Raw genomic sequence first — 21367 nt, 5'->3', positions numbered from 1 at the left:
CATTATAATAATAACAGTCATTATAATTATGACTGTGTCTCTATACTGGACTCTCCACATGTTTGCATTCTTGTTTATTTTCATTGTTCTTTTTTGGGTTTTTTTCTTTAGGATTCCCCAAAGCCATGAAGCTCCAACACTGACCAATAAAAAAAAAACTGGAGTAGTCACAGCTTAAATGTTCTCATTTTGCCCTGAACAAGTTCAAAGGAGATAAGGAGACAAATGAATCTGAGGACTGTATTAAAATGCAATTCAAAACTTTATAATAATATAAAATTATAAAACAATATTATTCAACAGTGCAAACAAAAAAGTACATTTTACAGTGTCTTTGTGTATGTTAAATCCAATCTGAGGTTGCATTCACACTTGCCAGAACTAATTTCGGACTACACTGAGACTAAACCAGGACTAAACAGAATGAAACCAGGTCAGGGTAAATTATGTTTGTTCTGTCTGGTTCATACAGCAGGCAAACTGCGCATTGCTAATTAAACCTGGATAACCTGTCAAACTGCAGCTCACTGTGATTGTTATTATTTCACAACATTTAGATTTTTGCCTCGTTCGGCTCTTAAATCGCTGCTGAAGCTTTGTGTATTTGGCTTTTTGGGCCAATTACATACAAAGCCTATAATGTCCCCAAAAGAAGGTCTCCAGGTGTAAACCACAACTAAACCAAGTAGGACTGTAATCCTTTAGTCCATTCATTTTTCAGCAGCACATTATTATCCAAAATGTCTATTACTCGACTAACGAAAGCATTTCTATATGAACAACAGCAGACAACAGCACCAAAGGGGTATGGAATGAGTGAACTGATTTTTCTTATGCTGTACATCTAAAAATAGTTTTAAGAGCTTTTGCCACATCACAGTCGCCTGATTGTTCTCTAGAAAATGTCTGTGTAATCCCTCAGTCGTCCTGGTATGATCCATATAGTTAAAGAAAAATGTCAACTGGACAAAATGTTGTAGGCGGCTTAGATGAGCAACGAAACGTCTTCACTCATACAACTTTTTGTCCAGTTGGTAGATTTAAAATTTTATTTTACTTCTGTAGGAAATGTCTTTAAACAAGACCCAAACCAGGACTAAACAGAACCACGCAGAAACATACCAATGAACTGCATGTGATTGACAGAAGGCAGTTCCTTATACTGACGGTAAATGTGTTTTCATTTCTGCATTGCTGTGCAAAACAGGTTCTTCCAGTTTCACAGGAGTCACATCACAAACCGAATGAGAAAACAAACGACATTGCGGGTTCAGAGCCACTCGACAATGCAAGAATGTTTCCATAGTAAGTCTTATATTTATTCTTTTTATTGTAACATTTGCCAAACATATGCTAAAACACATCATCTGATGAGAGGAAGCTTAAAATTGGGTAATAATGGACTTATTTATAATGTTCATTTAGTTGTTAAAGAGTTTTGGGTTGTGTTATGTCTGTGGAGCATAAGCACAAGTTTCAATCCTTGAGAATCACAAAAACACAAAACAGGTCATTTGTTAAACAAAGATAAGCTTTATATTTTTGTTCAAATTCAAAAAGCAGACTTGTGTTTACATATTTGGCACAGCCACAATGTTCCTTTATTAGTCTGGGTTCAGTCCTGGTTCAGTTTGGTTCAGTCTTGGTTTAGTCCTGGTTTAATCCTGGTTTAGTCCTGATTTAATCCTGGTTTAATCCTGGTTCAGTCCTGGTTCAGTCTTGGTTCAGTCCTGGTTCGGTTCTGGTTTAATCCTGGTTGATTCCGAGACATGGGAGTGGATCTCTCCTTAATGTTCCTTTATTATTTTTATGTTTTTAGTCGGTCTCAGTCATGTGACTCTTATTTAAAGATGATGGACCATTTTGAACCACTGAAAATGGCACAATCCTCAAGTCAACTTGTGACATTCAAGAACAACAGGTAAACCTGCTGCATTCTCTTTACAGTGACATTTTTCTTTAATTTCCCACACTGATCACCTCACACCAAAATGAGTCAGGTTTATTTCTGAATGGTTTATAACCAATCCATCCTTGTTCAGTCCTGGCTAAATCCGGATTTAGTCCTGGTTCAGTCCTAGTTTGCCTTAACCTTTCTTAATTATTATTATTATTGTTAATAATAACTTTAAATATAGTTTCTCTCTGCCAAGTAACTCTGCAATTTTGAACCTGTGAAATTGTATTCTGTACTTTCCCACACTGATCACCTCACAGCCAAACTGTCCCAGGTTTGGTTCTCAGATCATGGACTTAAGCTGACCTCATCTGTGCCCATCCTCCTCCTCCCTCGGACCCTCTGCTGTCTCACTGCTGTCTCACTGCTGTCTCACTGCTGTCTCACTGGTGTCTCACTGCTGTCTCACTGCTGTCTCACTGCCGACTGCTGGGCATGTATTCTTTTAATTAAGTGTTTTATTGGTTTTTGGTTTGATTTCTACTCTTCCTCCGTGATCAATCCAACAGTTTATGCTTGGTGACTGTCGATGTCATTTTGAGATACTAAATATAACTGAATCCTGTGAGGCCTCTATCTGCAGAGGTTACATATATATCTCATTACATTTAAAACATCTCCATATAATGCATGATAAGACAGTCATTTTCAATCATTTTTATCTTACAGGATTGCTTCTCCATCCCCAAAACTTACAAGAAAGAGAAAAGACCAAAGTGTGACCAGAAATCCCTCTAGAAGCCGTGGCAGACAGAAAAGGGGCTAGACAAAACCTCAGCCCTATCAGCCAAGACAACCTACATGAAGATGCGAAGACCAATGACATCTCCCTCTAAATGATGTGATGATTGTACCTCATTCATCTTAGCTCCTCATTGGTTGATTTTTAGTTTATATCTTTTAGCATATTTTTCATACCACACGAGTCAAAATAATCTGTCACACAGTTAAGAGCATGAGACACATGACACATTCACGTGTTTGAAACACTACAGACCAATGGAATATCAGGATGCCCAAACCGTTAGTAGCTTTACTTGAGATCATAGATTTAGACAATACACTACCAATCAAACATGTTTTTTTTTCTTTATTTTTACTACTATCAAATATATGAAGTAAGATATATGGAATTGTGTAGTAAAAAGGTAAACATTTTTAAACTATATTTTGTATTCACATTCTCAAAGTAGCCACCCTTTGCACTGTTGAAAAATATATAGCTTTTCTTAACCTTATAATTACATAAATCTTGCTTCATATATTTTCTATTGTCTTCTGTATGTATATAAAATGTAGAAAGTAGTAAAAATTAAAAAAAATTTAAAACATTGAATAAGTGGATGTGTCTGAGCTTTTGGCTGGTAGTGCAGATGAACATATTTTTGTATTTTAGTATTGTATTCAGAGAACTCCTGTTTCCCCCATTAACCCAAAACATGCCCATTAGGTCAAAACCTCCAGCTAAGGTAGTCCTGGCCAAGACTAGCTCAAGATCTGAAGATGGGTCCCACTGCTCCTGACAGGTTGTGCCAGAAGCCCTGAAGGATGGGTCAAATGCAGAGGACCTTAACCTTTGTCTTAGTTACAAATCTTGTCCTAATTCTATTCTTCTTCCTTGTCAGCTTCATCTGATCCATTCATTACCAGTGAATTTGTCACTCCAGATTACAGCAGATGTGAGCATGTTTCTAAGTAAATCTGTGCAAAGCTCCCCACTGTGTTGCTTCCCGGTTCCCACAGCGACGACAACCCACGATGCACCTCTCTGTGACTGTCTGACTCTTCAGTGTTCGTCTAGATGCGTCTGTGCAGTCTGCTGTCTCAATGCAATATAGATAAGCAAAGCAGCACTGGCTTAATATTGTTGTTCTTGTTAGTAATTGTTATTTTTATTTACAAAAATCAAAAGTACAAATATTCTGATGAGTTTAAAGGAACTGTGCCTGATTTTGATTTCGTTTTTTATGTGCCAGTTCATTTTAAAGAGGGGGTATTATGCAAAATCAACTTTTTTGAGCTTTCTACCATGTTATAACATTGTTCGCTCATCAAGAATGTGCCTGAAATGGTTTTATGTGTCACCCATGCTCCCACACAACAATTCCCATAAATATACAAAACCATGATACAAAATTGTACACAACAACTTCACCAACCTGTGATGTGCAGTAGTTTCAATAGCGGGATGCACACCGATTGTATTGTGATAGTGCTCTGAAGGGGGAGCAACTTTGCACGGGGAGAGTAAAGGGAGGGGGAACTCAGCCATCAAAAACGAAAGTGAAATTTATAAAACATGTTAATGCGTTGTTCTCTGCGAATTTAGCCTTTTCAAAACTATAAAAGATAACATGGTGATCTAAATATGTTATGCGTTAGTAGATGTGTAATATCCCGTCTTTATGTTTGCAGTGGACTTAAATTATTCCTCACTTACCTTATGGATTCTGAGCATGCTATTCATCACAATTAACGCTTTCCAAAACATTCACAGGTCAGAGGGGAGCTTTGCCATGATAGTGAAGCTAACAGCAACTAGCAAGCTAATGCACACTTCCTGATTCTCGGATGATGAAATGAGTTTTAATTTGATGCAGACAGACGACTTATTGCATTGGTGCATTTGATTCCACACAAACACTTATCTACTGCACAGAGCCGTCTCCCTGTCAGCTCAGCTCTGCTCAAGGAAACGACATGTGTGAAAGAGAAAGAGAGAGAGAGAGAGAGAGAGAGAGGAAGAGAGATAAAAGAATAAGAGAGGGAGAGAGAGAGAGTGGGAGAGTGAAGGGGATGAGAGAGCGCAAAAGCAAGAGGGAACTGGAGAGAATGAGAGAGGACAGGAGAGAGAGGTTGAGATCAAAGGGAGAAGGGAAAGAGAGAGGGAGGAAGAGGGAGAGAAAGAGAAATAAAAGAATAAGAGGGAGAGAAAGCGGGACAGAGGAAAGAGGGGAGAGAGAGATAGAGTGAAGGGAGAGAGAAAAAGAAGAATGGAACCGGAGAGAATGGGACAGAAGAGGGGAGAGAGAAGCTGAAATCAAAGTGAGAGGGGTAGAAGAGGATGACGAGAGAAAGATAGAAAGAAGGGAGAGAGACAGATGAGAGAGAGAAAAAGAGAGAGAATGAGAGGTAGAGAGAAGAGGAAGAGATGGAGATACAAAGAGAGAGCGGAAAGAGACAAACAGACAGCAAAAGAGAAGAGGTAGAGAGAAGAGGGAAAGAGAGATACAAAGACAGAGAGGGGAGAGACAAAGAGTAAATGAGAATGGAGAGAGGTAGAGCAAAAGAAGAGAGAGAATGAGGGTAGATAGAAAGAAGAGAGGGAGATGCAGAGAGAAGGGGTGAGAGGGAAAGTGAGAGAGAATAAGAGAAAAAAAGAAAAATGGAGGAGAGAGACAGAGAGACAATGGCAGGAAAAAGAAGAGAGAGACAGAGGAGAGAGAGGAGAGAGAGAGATGGAAGAGAGGACAGAATGTGCTGCTAGAGCGGCCTGTCTTTGAGTTTGGGTTGAATCACAAAATTCAATAATCCAACATTGAAAGGAACTGTGTATTCTGTGAAATCTCATTAAAAATACAAACTCTGCACAGCTAAATAATAAAAAAAAAAACACATTGAAAACATCATCAGTGTTTTTGCTTCGCTAAATCCCCAGAGCAGGACCGTTCATGTGCGGTGCCCTAATTTTCAGCTCAAACTTAATCTCTACGTGGATTCCCTCTAAAATCTGCTCTGTAGTCTTCATTCTGTAGCTGTTTCTGTTTTAAAATGAAATATAATTGTGGGTGATATCTGACAGTGCCATCAAGTTAAATGATAATTCAATTCTCAGTTGTGAAATTGGTCGTTAAGTTCAATTCATTGTTAAGATGCACATTTTACTGTTGTGTCATTGGCTTAGTTACAATAGGGTAATGTGGAACAACCCGATATAGTAGCCTACACAAAGAGTAAATCATGCTGTTCGGAGATAGAGGCTGCATGATTTTGAAGAAGAAAAAAAAAAGATTCAGAGTGCACATTGTAAACAACACTGGCGCATTAACATCTGAGAGAAGACTGAAAAATGAACAGATAAACTAATACAAAAATCCCATGTATCTCAGAACACTGTCACACAGACACAATATATTAATTTTGATATTTTGTTCTTTGCAGAGGACATTTAGTATATCTAAATATTTGGAGCCTTTGTGATTTTATCATTGCGCCAACTCAAATTGCAATTTTGATCCTAACTGATATATATGCAACATAAAGACAGCCTGGTACGCTCATTGGGCTCTCCCTGTATAAATAAAGATAAGTGAAATGAAAAAATGAAATATTGTGCAACCCTGTATGGAGCTCATAAGACTTTGTACTTTTGTGCATGCTAAACCAACTGTACATGGTCTGTCCTATTGCAAAAACTATATAATATACAATACAATAACATGAGTAATCCAAGCTAATCAACAATACTTTAAATTGACATAAACATCTATATATTTATAGAGTATATGCCAATTATAGGGAAAGTCAGTCCCCATGTCCCTCACCCATCATACCTCTGCATCCTTCTCTCCTCTCTCCTCCCTCTGCTCGTACAAAGCCCGTGTCTACATAACTACAGTGTACCACAGACCTGTCACCATACGTTTCACACAAAGAACAACTATAGGGCACGCGCTGCAGACACAAAGCAGCATGCATTACGCACGTGAGGCAGGCAGCTCGTGGGAACGTGCAACATCATGCACGAAATATTTAATGATCCAGAAATTTCAACCACGTATTTTATCAGTGCATTACGCGAAAACAAAGCGAATCTACGCGTTAGAAACAGATTTGCACCTAGACAGACGTTAATTGATGGATGTACAATCAATAAAGCTACATTTCACTATGCAGGCGCAATCAATGCAGTCCCGGAGTGTCAGCGCAATGTTTGTCCCAAAGGCAAATGGACAAAACGATTTCCCGACATGCAATTGCGAAAAACGTTACAATTGTGCATGATATTCCAGCCCTTAACACCGTACACCACTAAAAAGCCAGTTTAATGTCATCCTATGCAGTGTAACAGACTATTCATTGTAAACATGAAAACGGTGGACTGTATTGAAATAAAGCATGATAAATAAGAGCCATTTTGTAAAGAAAATTATCTTAACTGACAAGATACAACAAAATATTGCCATTTTTAAAGCCTTACCTTGAATAATTTTCTGCATGCACCGGTTTCTCTTAGGTCCATAAACCCGCGCTTCTGGTGATTGTCGAGGTGCTTTCAGGACATGGATGCTTACGGGGATGGAGAGGTAGAAAAAGCCCGAATTTGTCGCCTCTGCCTCGGCTCAGCTGCGGATGACGTTACGGTCACTTTCTCCGGGACAGATCCGCTGATTTCTATTGTCTCGGCACACACCGCCACGAGCCACGCCCACCGGAGCCACAGCGGCCAATCAGAGCGCGCAGCGGTGAATCTCTTGAAGTATGGTATGAACAACAAGGATGCAATCTGGAATTAGAGAAGTCTATGTAGGATGTGAAATCAAATACCCTAAAGTGGCCCACAGATGGACAGGACTATTGAGATTTAGTAACGTAATAAATGTAATGAAATTATGTAATAATATAGACCTAGTCATTCTCTGTGCATGGAGAAGTCTAATGTTTCAACGTTTCAATCTCAAAGTTTCATTTACATTTCAATAGAAAACATAGCCTAACCAAGGATACAGAGCTTTCCTATAACACACTTGGATCAGTCATGGATAGGCTATTTGTTGACTTGCTTATATTAAGTTTGGATCGATTTTTATTTATTTATTTATTTATTTATTTATTTATTTATTTATTTATTTATTTATTTATTTATTTATTTATTTATTTATTTATTTATTAAGAAAGTGAGTGTCATGAGAATAATTCTCATGACATTTTAAAACCATTTGATATACCCAAAGCAGATCGATTTGTGACGCTGTGTAGAGTATTAGATCAATGTGAGCTCCATGCTGCCTGTAAACCTGCTCCACTGTCCTGATGTGAACCTGCCAGAGTCACATGATGTTAAAATGGAGTCTGTCCCTCTAAAACTCACAGGGTGGTTGTGCATAGTACGCTCCTGGGGGGCAGTGGGCTGTGATTCGTTATTCAAAGGGATGACATTTAATAAAAGGCTTATTAAAGGTGCACTATGTAACCTTTCTGGTGTAGGGTAGGCCAGCTGCTTGTCTTTATGGAGATGTTATTTCTTTGCTTGGAATGTCCCACATTACAGCATTAGGCTCATCTATCTTACCCTCCAATATATTGGAGGTGCAGTACAACAGATTTGTACATGTTTTGTTAATAAAGATTCAAGATTAAAATGGTTTGGGCATGTACAGAGGAGGAGTAACAAAATGATGCTTCATAACTCCAAGGACATAACATTGATGATGGAAGAATTGAAAGAATTGATTTTTACAGCGTTTCTGTGGCCCTTAAACGCAGCATCTAGCTGCAGACACTAAAGGACAGTGTGTTCTGAGCAGCGCCGCACAGAGATACAGTGATCCATGTGCTTCAGTGGAGACTGCTCTGCTCCTCTGTGCTGGGAGCAGGCCTGTCAGCAGAAATTTGGGGGCCTGGGGCAAGAAGACTCACATGGGCCCCCCTCGAATAGTAAATAATAGGCAGAGGTTCCAATTCTGGGCCCCTTAGTCCCTTGAGCTCAGGACAACAGATTGCTTTGTCCCTTCCTGCCCAGCTCTCTTGGGTGGGAGATGATATTTGTGAAACCAAGACTTTTTTTTTTTTTTTTTTTTTAATTGCTGATACTGGTGCTTCAACAGGTTTAAATACAAATGAATCACAATTGAACCTGAGATACCATTAGTTGTACAAAGGACACTTCATAAATAGTTATTTTGGGTTTATTGAATACTGGTTTTAGTTGTAGAATCTTGCAACCCAAAGTGAGGATCTTATTCTGCTTTTTGATTTGTGTTCTCATGCCAATTAGCCAAACATAAACAAAATGTTTTGATAATTGTGAATGAATCTATTGTCCATTTACTAATGTAAATGGACAATAGATTCATTCACAATTACTTAATATGAACTTAATATGAACATGTTAACTTCATCTGATGCCACATAGATCATGTTTAAAAGTGCACTGTGTAACTTTTCTGGAGGCAACATCACTTACTTTTCTCCATAATTTAAATGTTACACAGGATGGCATTAATCTTATTTATTATTTAGATTATCTCAAGTGCTTTTATTGCTCAAACCTACCTAGGAAAACATGCTCTCTTACTCTCTTCCATACTCCATGTGCATTCACACTTGTCCTGGTTTGGGCCTAATTTGAGCTCAGTTTAGACTTGGTTTGGCCATGTTACTCCTATTTTAGTCCCAATTTTGTGTGTTCAGCACCCTTAATTTGGTTCTCTTCTAGTCCTGGTTTAGTCCAAATTAAGTCCAAGTTAAGTCTGTGTGAAGGTAGTGTTAGACACTCCACTGGTTCGGTATCAGTTGGTACAGTACAGTTACATGGCCATAAAAAACAAACAAACAGATAACCATATAATGACATGACCCAATAATTCTGTCTGATTTGTATGATTTGTAGTGTGTTTACAAGACTACCGGCAAAACTATTTTTTTTCCCTATTTTCAGTTTTTGGTCAGTTTTGTCTCTTAGCATTGGCCTAAAAGTGTAACCCAGTGATGGACATAGCTTTATAAGGTAAGCTGATGAATGAGGATAGAGCAGTTCCAGTAATTCAGTTATTTATTTAGAGCTTTTAAATTGTTATGGGTGGAATGCAACAATCCCCATGTATCTACACCAGACAAACTCCCACCTTCAGTTCATACAATAAAGTTACAGCAGCACAAATGTAAAGGCCCCAGGACAGCGGAGGTAAATCTGCTGATGACCGCGCTCAAACAGAGACAGAACCTATAATAAAAGAAATGGTTCTGATTAAACAACACACATCCTCTGGTTTATGCAAATCTGCTCTTAGATGTGCGGCCAAATCCAGAGGTTATCATGTAGACTTTAGGGTCTGTTTTATCTGCTCTCACTGATGCACTGAGCACGTCCTCAGACAGACTCTGCGGAAGTAGAAGACTCAGACGACGAGGCCTGAGAAGAGCGAAACCGGTGCTGAATTTTATGTCTTAGCATCGGGCGCCTCCCTGTGGTGGGCGATTTAACTACCGCGATATACACATTTTTACTACTTCAGAAGGATTCATGTGGAAACAGCAAATTCGCCCGCTCTGCACCCAAAAATGTTTTAATAATTAATTTAGTCAACTTACAGCCACAGAGTTATATTAGGTATAGGCCTAGCACTTTGCAGGTCTGTGCTTTTTTTGTTCAGTTTGAAGATTTTGTTTACCGAACAGTTTAATTGTAAAAACAGCTTTCCCCTTTTTGAATAAAATGGCGAAAAAGTAGGTATTTTTCTTTTTGTTACCATCTTCTAAAGATATTATTAATGACAATAATGTGTAGCGGACTTTATCAAGGGGAGATGGAATAATATTTAGATTGCAGTAAAATACAGTTGACTTTTAAAATAATTTCTATACTACAGAGAGTAAACTGCAAGCCTTCGATTACTTTTCAATTTCTCATGTGTTTTTGCAGAAGTGTATTCCGTTTCTAAAATGAACTGATCTTCCATTGAATTATTGTATATATGTTCCTATTTGTACCGTAGACCCCACGGTTTGTATATATTCGTTTTGTAGTCTCATATTATTCCTGTACTTGCAGTGTTGTATTTTAATATTTTACACATTTTTGTATCCGAACTCCATTCAAAGTATTTATAATATTCCAGTTAAATGAGTATATTTGAGTATACTGGAAATGTATATTAATTGTGCATGCTTTTATTATGTGTACTGTTATTTTTTTGTACTTTGTGTTTTCCGTTTCCCAAATAAATGACCAATAACAACAAATAAATGTTGCCTTATCTAAATGATTTTTAAACATACTGATATATAATCATGTTCCATAGTGATTCTTCAGAAAACACTGCACACTTATTATTTTCAAAAAATCTCTAGACATCAATTAACAAATCATAAATCAGTTATTTTAAAAACTAAACTTAAAAAGAAAAAAAGAAAATATTTAAATTTGAAAAGTCAATTTCATTCCTTTTTGACACCTGAACGCACCGCACTGTGCGTCCTGTGCGTCCTGTGCGTCATCACGTTGCTGCGTCGTTCCGCCTTGCCTGGAGCCAGAAGCCAGCACGAGCTAACGGCTAACTTTCAGAATTCAACTTCGCAAAGTTATTCTGTCTAAATAAGCTGTACCTGTTTTAATCAACACCGTGAATCATCACCGGGATTTTCTTCCAAACTGACCCCGTGACCCTCCTCTCTCCGGCGGGGAAAACTGGTACGTATCCTGGACGTTTTTAAGAAGCTAACATGCTAACTAGCTGTGAGCGGATTGTTCCCTGCGCAGCATGTCAGCCCTGGTGAGGCCCAAGTTCCAAAAATGTGTGCTTTAAATAAAAACAGTAAGGGTTTAATAGAGTATTAATCTATTTGTAGACTTTATGAGATGATACATTTTAGTTTCGTTTTTACAATTATCCGAATTACCACAAAACACGTGGTTAAGATGAAAAGAGTTTGAATTAGATCCAGCACTTGTGTAATAAGAGAAGAATACGCTTATAATTTCAGTTTAACTTTTTGGCTTTCTACGCCCACAGTGACCTCTAATTTGGCAATGTCACCGTCTTTGTCAATGGTTAATCTCCTTATAATTAAAGAAGAATTACAATGATAATATTTTATTGGCGTGAAGCAGCAGAACCACTCCTCTTGTACTCCAGGATACTACAACAATCTCAATACTTAATAGAAAAAATGTGAAATAAAAAGCTTATAGAAACCTGAAAAATGTGTATGTTTATGGTAGGTATCTTTTCAGTGTTTACTGTTGGCATTAGCGATGTTAAATGTTACAGAGACATTAATAGGCAATTAATTGATTTGTGGCATTTTGGTCAACCAAAAATTGCATCAGTCAACTAATTATTTGATTTAGATTATTAGGATGTAAATGTTTCAAAGCAGAAAGTAAAACGCATGCGATGAAATAGCTGGGGATTTTGGAATGAATTGCGTTTATTATGCCCCCTTTTTTGTTATTACAATTTAGTATACTTTTCTTGTGTGGTCAGTCCACTTGAGGTCAAATATTTTTAATTGTATATACATTCTTTATTTCAGACAAAAGTAGAATTTCCTGATCTTGCTCTTTGTCTTCAGAGCAATGTACAATGGGATTGGCCTGACGACTCCTCGCGGCAGTGGGACCAATGGCTACGTCCAGAGGAACCTGTCAAGCCTCCGGGCAAAGCGGCCCCGGGAAGAGCGCCCTCTTGATGACAAAGACCGTGAGCGGCTGGAGAGTCAACTCAACCGGCAGCCCAATGCTGACATCCTGGAGCACCAGCGCAAGAGGCAACTGGAGGTCAAATGTGCCGAGCTGCAGGACATGATGGAGGAGCAGGGGTAGGGTATCTGAAACACTGGGTGATCATATGTTTGTTTTACTATAGTGTACTAGGACTGCGTAATATGACTTTTGACTCATTATTTATTCCCTAGGCATAACCAATATAGACTTTTAATCAGTGCAATTGAACGTAAAAAAAGTCACACATGCTTTTATTGACACAAAACTGAATGTAGACCACTCCATTAAAAAGACCTAAGTGATTGAATCCTTAACTTGATTACTATTAAAATAATTTCACAGTTCATATTTCCTTCTCCTGTAGCTTTAATAAAGTTTTGTAAATATTTATGAGTATATTTAAGAGTATTTAAGAGCAAATATTTAAATGTTATCACTAACAAGGGGGGATTCTGAAAAGGACAGTATTTAATGTAGCATTTTCTGTCTCCTTTTTGCTCAGGTACTCTGCTGAGGAGATCGAGGAGAAGGTAAACAGCTTTCGATTGATGCTTCAGGAGAAAGAAGAACCCGCCCCAAAACCTAATGACAAACCAACGTAAGTAAACATCAGCTGAATCAGATAATAATCAGATAATCAGATAAATGATTAATTTGATCTGATTTTCAGTATCTCATCAGGAAAAACGCCTGATGACATGTTTCAGTTAATCACAGGATTTTTAGAGCAACTATTTTAACTCTTTCAGTCTTCAACATCTCTTTTATTTTTGTTTTTGCCCTTTATTGCACAAATTCCCATGGAAAAATTTGAAAAAAGTGTGAACAATCGGAAAGAAATTGGATTACTCATGTTATGTTTACATGACATTTTGATATAAATGGATGGATACATGGATGGATATATAGATAGATACATAGATTAATAGTTTTATTGATCCCAAAGGAAATTCAAATTCATCTGCAGTAATATTTCCACTACACAGTTTTTCTGATTGTAAAATAATAGCAATAACCTGTTGATTCCAGAAATCAGCTCCTAATCAGATTTTTCGTGTGAATATAAACAAAACCACTGTCACTGATGAATCAAACTGTTAAATGAAATGTTGTATTCTCTACAGTGTGACAGAGACCCATGCTCTGGCTGCGGCGAATCAGCAGAAGAATGACCGTCTGCGTGCGGCGTTTGGAATCTCCAGTGACTACGTGGACGGATCTTCGTTTCACGCTGACCGCAAAGAGAAGGAGAAGGAGAAGAGGGAGCAGGAGAAGCAGGAGAGGGAGAGGCAGCAGCAGCAGAAATACACGTGAGGACAGCTTTAAAAACAAAACATATTTACTATGTACTTTTTCTGGTCAGTAACCTGTCACTTGCTTGTGTCCCTGGAGATGTTATTGCTTTGCCTGTAATGTTCCACAGTAGAGCATTAGCCTTGGGTAGGACTACATGGTTTTGGAAGAAAATTGAATTGCACTTTTTGTGATTGTGATTAGATTTGTACGTGTTATAAGTAGTAGTGTTCAGAGTGCACACATTATTAACAACTTAGGAGAATTCACACATAAACAAAGACTGAAATCTGAACTAATAAACTAATCCAAGAATCCCATGCATTTCAGAACAAGCTGAAGTCTAAATTAAATGTACAACACAAGACTTTTCAGTGAAATATTTAGCAGAAGATTCTCAATAATTGCACACTTTGATTTGATAATTGTGATTTTTTTTTTTTGGTTCAGTTGCATCCCTAGTCTTGAGTATCTCTCATTTATTAAACTCAAGTTTTTTTTCATTACTCAAAAATACCTAAAAAAAAATGCATTCTTACTGTGAGCAGGGTCCGCTCACCACAGATCTGACCTGTGACTTGAATAAGATGTGTATCTATAAAGATAAGCAGGTGACACCATAGTTTAATTACATGTTGTTGCTTTGCCTGGAATGTTTAACAATATCTCCATGGAAACAGTAGAGCAGATGGCAGACCCTCTATCAGAAATGTTACATCGTGCTTCTTTTAAGTTTTATTTTTGTGGGTTTGATTACAGTTTGGTGGAAGACTCAGATGATTCAGATTCTCCTCCAAAGAAACGAAGCCGAAAGAAGAAAAAGAAAAACAAGAAACGGGACAGGTGATTAAAAACTAATTGATAATCCTGATGGCAAAAAGTGAGTAGTTTAGTACGGCTCAAATACACTCCTATAAATAAGTGTTGTGGTGCTTCATATCACTTTGGAAACTAAAATTTTGAGTGGAATTTAACAAACCAGGAAAACAGGACGTTTATATGCTTTTTGTTCTATGCCATTTGTAAAATCTATAATGCATTGTGGAAAGTAAGACTTGTTCCAGTATTTTTTTGGTGAACGTAGCCACAAGGTTTCCAGCATTTTAAACATTTACATTTTTTATGGTTTATATAGTTCAGAAGATGAGTCATCTCCTTCCCCGAGCAGAGAAAAGAAGAAATCTAAAAAGAAGAAGAAGAAACAGTAATATATAAATTCAGTCTTTTGGCAGTGTTTTTGATTGTGAAATGAATCAAACCAATCTGATTAACCATGTTTTTGTTTTGTTTTAAGTGAATCTTCAGAAGAGGAGGAAGACAGGTTAGTTTAATATATTATACGATGCAGATCTTTGAGGTTTCATAGTTGTCCATAAAACTATCTTAACGCTACCATCTGAGTTTTTACCAGTTTGTGGCAGATATGAAATCTGAGAATACAACAGGAGTGGGTCGTCTAGTCTAATTACAGATGGTAGCTTTAATTAAACTATTTAGATTCTTCTTTTTTTCTTTTTTTTTTTGGCTAGTCTAATTATAAAATTGTTGTCTTACAATTATTTGAAGGAGGAACATTATGATTGATTTCAAAGCTAATACTTGTGTTTTTAGGCTCTTTAGGATCTTGTCTGTCAGGGTCTATGTGTTTTTTTTTTTTTTTACTAATGATATGTTCTTTCGTAGTTCTTCAAATGAAAAACATAAAGTGTCAAAGAAAAAGCCAAAGAAGAGCGAGAGTCCTCCTCCTAAATCTAAGGCAATGAGGTCAGAGAAGTGTCTCCTCCAGCTCTGAGCACAGGTCAGTCCCCTAAGGAGGTTAAAGTGCCTATGATAGGTTGGACAACTCACCAAAACACAGTTAAGATCATTATAAGTAAGGGTTTTCAAAAAAATCCCAGTTTGGCAATTTTTTTAATCCCAAATTTTACTTCCTGGTTGGAAATCATGACATCAGACTAGGGAATTCCATAACTGTTACCTAGCCATGCTGTACAGTCAGCCAAATGTACACGCAAATTATTAATTTGACAAATGAAGATATAAAAGAACCTTCATTTTGTTGAAATAATGTTTAAAGCATCGGAAAAATTTGTGGTCTTACGTGTTAATTTTGATTTTTTGATTTTTTTTTTGTTTTTAACTTTTAGATATTCATGGGTTTCAAGCAGTGGTAACTGTCTTCTTTTGTTATGACCATTATTTAATTCAAATCAATATATTATTTCTTTTGAATGAGTATAGGTTCACAAAAATATCCTACATCAAAAATAATTTGTCCTGAAACGCATGGACTATAGATTGCATTCACGTTTTACAATTGGATGTCATGATTTTAAATGCAGTGAAAAGGCCTATATAACTGTTTGTTGGGGATATGGCAAAAACTTGCCATACTAATCAAAAGTCCTTTTCAGCTGAGAAAAACATGTGGATAGGCCCAGTGACTACAGAGATAATAACCATAAACCAGGACAAAACATCTGCATCTTGTCAATTCAAAGTTAACACAGAATTCTGACCCATCCCCCAGCTCAGTTTTAAGTTATGGGCAGTAGTGTGCTAAAATGTTATGATATTACCTATAACCTGAATAATGTATAGATAATGCCCGTTTAACCCCTTTGCTCTTCTTTGATCAGTGAGGCTCTGCCCCCGAGGTCCCGCCCACAGGAAGTGAAGAGTAAGGAGAGAGAGCGAAAAGGGAGGTCTCCGGAACGAAGGCGAGACGAGATGAGCCCACAACGGCCGCCACCCGATAATGTAACTATCACTTATAAAATTTGAGGTTTCTATCATATATTTTTTCTTTGCCAAACCAGTTGTGTTCAGGTCTGTCATGATGCATACTGTATAGATTTATCGTTCAATACATAACTGATATAACTGGGGTCAATATTTATCGTGGAGACTTTTTCTTTGTATTAGTGGGAAATATTTGGTTATTTTTCTGTACCATGATGAGAAGGTTGAATTACAAACTTCTATTACTGGTTGTAGACACAAACTAATTACTTAAGTGTTATTTATTTGTTTTATATTTTTTAAACAATATTGTACATTTAGAATACTTTTTGGGAGATAATTTTGCTTTGTGGTTTGGTTTCAATATTATCGTTTACTCTCTGTATTTACTGCAGCAATATATTGCTTGTCTCAGTCTCTGCTGTTATCTCTGTGCAAAACACTTTGTTACGTCTTTATTTTCTTGTTTTGTAGAAGAGATCAAACATTGAGCGAGAGAAAGCTGCACCAAAACGCCGTCACGACGCCGCCTCTCCGTCTCCTGCTCCTCAAATGGAACGAAGGATGAGATCAGGAAGCAAAGGCAGAGAAAATGACAAGACTAGAGGGTCTGAGCGAGGAAGGAGCTCACGGAGCCGCGACCTGGACAGACGGCAACATGAACCCGAAAGGGGAGAGGGATCCAGGAGCAGGGAGGAGAGGAGGATGGAAACGAGTAGAACTAAACGATCTAGAAGTCGAGAGATGGAGAGACATAAACGACAAACTGATAGAGGGAGGTCAAGAAGTAAGGAGGGGCAGAAGGAGCAAAGTAGAGAAATGGAGAGAGGGAAAAATGCATCACGTAGAGAAGAGAAGAGCGATGTTAAACAAAAACCTAAAAACAGACATGATACTTCATCATCTCCCTCCCCCCCTCCTCAAAGCAAAAGAGGGGAAACAGTGATGTTGAGGAGGTCTAGAAGCAGAGAGGGTGAGAGAGGGAGGAGACAGAGAGCAGAGGAGGAGAGGAGAGATTTGGACAAAATGAAACCAAGCGCAGTACCACAAAGATCTAGACATGATTCTTCATCCTCCTCTTCAACATCATCATCATTGTCGTCATCTCAATCACCATCCCCTGCTCCTGTTCAAACCAGACTAGAGCCAACAAAAAGCAAATGGAGTGATGAAAAAGGACAGAAAGAAAGAAGTAGAGAGAGGGAAACAAGAAAAAGCAAAGATGAAAATGGAGGAAGACTGGAAAGAGCTAGAAGATCGAGAAGTAGAGATAGGAAGGATGCAGATAGACCAAGTGCTCCTCAAAGAAGTAGACAGGATTCCTCGTCATCTCGATCTCCTCCTTCAAAAATTCAAACACGGGAAGATTTGAGGAGTAGAGACAAAGATGGCAGTAACAAAAAAGCTAGGCATGATTTATCCTCCTCACCATCACCGCCACGTCAATCGAAACAAGCCCCAAAGAAGAGAGAGGAGAGGGAAAGCAGAGAATTGGAAACAGGAAGGGGGTCCAAGAGTAGGGAGGGAGATGCTAAAGATGTGGCTAAAAGTGATAAAAGTAGCCGCAAAAATCGACATGATTCGGCCTCTCCTCCTCCTCTTCGATCATCGCAAGGGTTGAGGAGAAGTGGAGAGAAGGATGGGAACAAGAAGGCAAGACATGATTCGTCTGCGTCACCGGAAAGACCTAAAGATACAGGGAGGAGAGAGGTGACATCGCAGCAGATTAGAAAGGAAGAACCAAGATCCAGGGAAGGGCGGCAAATTTTTTCTGAAAGGCAAGATAAAGATTCACGGGAGGAGAGGAGTAGGAGAGGAGGAGAGGGGGCTGGGAGAGAGGTACAGATGACTAGGAGTGATAAAGTGGAGGTGGAAAGGAGAGGTGAAAGAGGAGAGGAGAGAAAGAGTGAGAGAGGAGAGGGCGAGAAACACAGGAGTGAGAGGGTGGAGGAGGTAGAGAGAAGGAGAGAGAAAGTGGAGCTGGAGAGGAGGAGCAATAGAGGAGAGGAGGTGGAGAGACAGAGGAGCGACAGAACAGAAGAGGTAGAGAGGAGAAGCAATAGAGGAGAGGAGGTAGAGAGGAGGAACAATAGAGGAGAGGAGGTGGAGAGACAGAGGAGCGACAGAACAGAGGAGGTAGAGAGGAGGAAGGAGAGGGTGGAGGAGGTGAAGAGGAAAGAGAAGGCACCAAGTCCTAAGAAGAAACCCGGTGATAAGTCACCTCGTGAGAGCAGCAGCAGTAGTAGCAGCAGCAGTAGCAGTGATAGTGATGACTCCTCCTCTTCGTCATCTTCATCTTCCTCATCGTCGTCCTCATCGTCGAGTTCCTCGTCTGAAGATGAAGGTAAGCCAACTTGTTTGGTTCAGTCTCGATCACTAATAAGCATTGAAATGCTCATGTTACATATTTTCCGATCAGCAACATAATGTTTCCTCATCACAAACATAACTGGAGGTTTGTTTCATTCACACATGGTTTAACACGCAAACCCTGGATATTTAAGCTGAGTTCTTCTCTCAACCAGAGAACACTGTTTCACCTTGAGCTATCGTGGAAACTCCATACACATTCACTAGAATTGAATTTCTGCCCTAGAATTTCCACTCTAAAAAAAGATGGCTGTAAACTCTAAAAACTACCACTACATGACATCACAAGGTGGAACAGAGCATTTTGAGCCTTAGACATGTAGACAGGCCAAAAATAATAAGGGGATTACTCAAACAACAGGTTTTTGCGGATGGTAACAGCATTATAACATGGCTTAAAGTGCACCTATTCTGTTAAATCGACTTGAGAGCTTTTAACCAGTTTCTCGTCACCATTTGCTCATCCAGCGTTGTATTTGTAGTGGTTTGAGCAATCTTTAATGGCTTACTTTCAAAACGCCATTTTGCCAATCAACTCCTTTTTTCACCACTGCCACTATACACCTACTGCTCTCTACTAATTCTGGCACAAATTGAAAAAATTTTTTTTTTACAGCTGTCTAGCATGATCAGCCGCTATACCATCAGAGGTGCCGATTCTTTGTTGATTGACTGATTATATTACATTAAATTGGATTACATTAAATGACCTTATAAAAATGTGTTTGTTTTGGTCAATTTCTGCAGCAGAAAGAAGCTAATGTTACACAGCTCATTAATTTAAAATGTGTGTTTATCTTTTCTTTTTTGATAATGAAGGTAAAACATCTTCAGATAAAGCCAGAGAAGCTGCGATTGGAGCCGCTGTCCAGAAACATTTCGCAAATGGCCGAAAAGAGAGTCCTGAAGCGGCCCGACACCTGCAGAGTGACAGGGACCACAGGAGTGATAAGACTGACAGGGACCAGAGGAGCGACAGGGCGACAAGGATCAGAGTTCAGGTTCTCGGGGCAGATGGGCAGGAGCGGTACAGCCCCTCACAGGGTTGACAGTCCTAGCCCCCCTCCTCCTCCACCCCAGAAGCACTCCCCACCCCCCACTGAGGACCCGAGCCAGGGCCAGAGACCGGGAATCAGATAGGAAAAGCTCCAGGTAAAGCTTTCATCAAAACCTACATAAGCTGTATTTGACAGAACGGATAGTACCTGTGGTATTTCATAGTTTTACATCAGTCAAGTGGATGTTTGTAAGAAAAGTAGAGAATAAAAAGTTAGAAAATACAGGAAGTGTAGGTAGTGGTGAGTTCTAAAACAATCCTTCTACCTATAGCATTAATTCCATCCAAAATGTAGAGACAATTTATGCACCATTGTGTAATTTAGGACATGTCTTGGTGGCTGCAAAGTTAACAACTTCCAGTTATATTCGCCATTTTGATTTAAAAATGTGAATTGTGTAGATCTGCAATAAAAAATATGCTGTGTGGGTAACATACAGCTAGGTGGCTGCAGACACTGTTTGGCTCAGTGCTAGTGCACCGTGTTTTTTCACGATGAATTTATTGGTGAACGTGAAATGTGCAATAAGGCATGGGATTTACATGCTGCTATTGTGAAACAGCATGTGCACGCCTAACCAATGAGGGAAGCTACATGGCTTCAATGGCCTAACTCTTACAAAAGCAACAAAAACATGAGTTCAGATCTCCATATATAAGATTTAGACTGCGTTTTTCAGGAGCCCACTGTCCACACTGCAGTGCAGTAGTCATAAAACTTGTAGCAGTGAATATCCCACTCAATAGGCTAAAATTGAGATTCAAACATTGATCAAAGAGTGAAGGGTTAGGTTTTGTTCAAAGTTTGTATTACTAATGGTAGTAGAGTCCAAACAGTAGTAAAGTAGGCTAGTAGTTAAATTGCTACTTTAGTTCTTTATTTATAGGCCTGCCCTACTAAAATTCTGTAGGGCACGCTGGTTAGACTCACCTTTTTCACTATACTCCAGTTGGCACTCCTGGTTTTGGCCTTTGCTTACAGTATGTAAGGTAAGAGGACATACCTCTGCTTATGTCATATCTGCTGCCCCTGTCCAACCAGGAAGTACAATATATAAACACCAAAATGACAAAACAAGAACAAACTAGGCAAAATTTAGTCTCACATATAAATACGTTTAACTATGTTTTAGGCACGGGGTATTCTAATCATATGCACTTTAAGGTGATGAAGTGAAATTTACACATAGGCACAGCTCCTTTTACAAATTGTATAATTTAAACTCGCCTTTTACAGTATTTTTGTGCATCTCCAGGTCGAGTCCTCAGGCTAGACGCTCTCCTCCATCACAGAAAAGCTCCCCTCCACCACATCGCCGCACCCCCCCCGAGACAATACCAGGACCCTCCACCAAGGCAGTACCAGGACCCCGCACCATCAAGGGGAAGGCGGGGCTCTCCTCCCAAAGGCTGGTCTGAGCGCGACATGAGAGCGAGAGAGAGAGCGAGAGAGGAGATCGACCACGAGGAAAGAGACAGGGAGAGGGACAGGGATAGAGAC

General features: G+C 38.9%; 3 protein-coding genes and 1 long non-coding RNA gene across 4 annotated transcripts in view; 3 read left to right on the top strand and 1 right to left on the bottom strand.

The window, feature by feature from the left end:
• LOC117374960 (serine/threonine-protein kinase SBK1-like) overlaps positions 1-7353 on the bottom strand; it is a 28120-nt gene extending 20767 nt beyond the window's left edge. Inside the window, exon 1 of the mRNA XM_033971197.2 lies at positions 7158-7353. The gene's annotated coding sequence lies outside the window, so the exon portion shown is untranslated. The remainder of the gene's footprint in view (positions 1-7157) is intronic.
• On the top strand, positions 1218-3264 carry LOC117374962 (uncharacterized). The gene is made up of 3 exons (XR_004541656.2): positions 1218-1305; positions 1820-1921; positions 2627-3264. It is a non-coding gene; the product is annotated as an uncharacterized LOC117374962 (long non-coding RNA).
• A 3788-nt stretch (positions 7354-11141) lies between the features above and the next one.
• Positions 11142-16422, top strand: srrm2 (serine/arginine repetitive matrix 2). Its single transcript, XM_033971198.2, has 9 exons — positions 11142-11369; positions 12254-12499; positions 12907-13002; positions 13529-13714; positions 14457-14540; positions 14833-14901; positions 14992-15018; positions 15381-15495; positions 16337-16422. Exons 2-8 carry the CDS (start codon positions 12258-12260, stop codon positions 15487-15489), a joined length of 813 nt encoding a protein of 270 aa, XP_033827089.1. The 5' UTR covers positions 11142-11369; positions 12254-12257; the 3' UTR covers positions 15490-15495; positions 16337-16422.
• LOC117375347 (serine/arginine repetitive matrix protein 2-like) lies at positions 16344-21305 on the top strand. The gene is made up of 4 exons (XM_055223910.1): positions 16344-16457; positions 16914-18783; positions 19629-19961; positions 21123-21305. The coding sequence occupies exons 1-3, from the start codon at positions 16428-16430 to the stop codon at positions 19856-19858; spliced, it is 2130 nt and encodes a 709-aa protein (XP_055079885.1). The 5' UTR covers positions 16344-16427; the 3' UTR covers positions 19859-19961; positions 21123-21305.
• Positions 21306-21367: the final 62 nt, after the last annotated feature.

The sequence above is a fragment of the Periophthalmus magnuspinnatus genome, chromosome 8, assembly GCF_009829125.3.
Source record: "Periophthalmus magnuspinnatus isolate fPerMag1 chromosome 8, fPerMag1.2.pri, whole genome shotgun sequence".
Lineage (NCBI taxonomy): Eukaryota > Metazoa > Chordata > Actinopteri > Gobiiformes > Gobiidae > Periophthalmus > Periophthalmus magnuspinnatus.
This window is presented reverse-complemented; position numbering and strand designations above follow the sequence as displayed.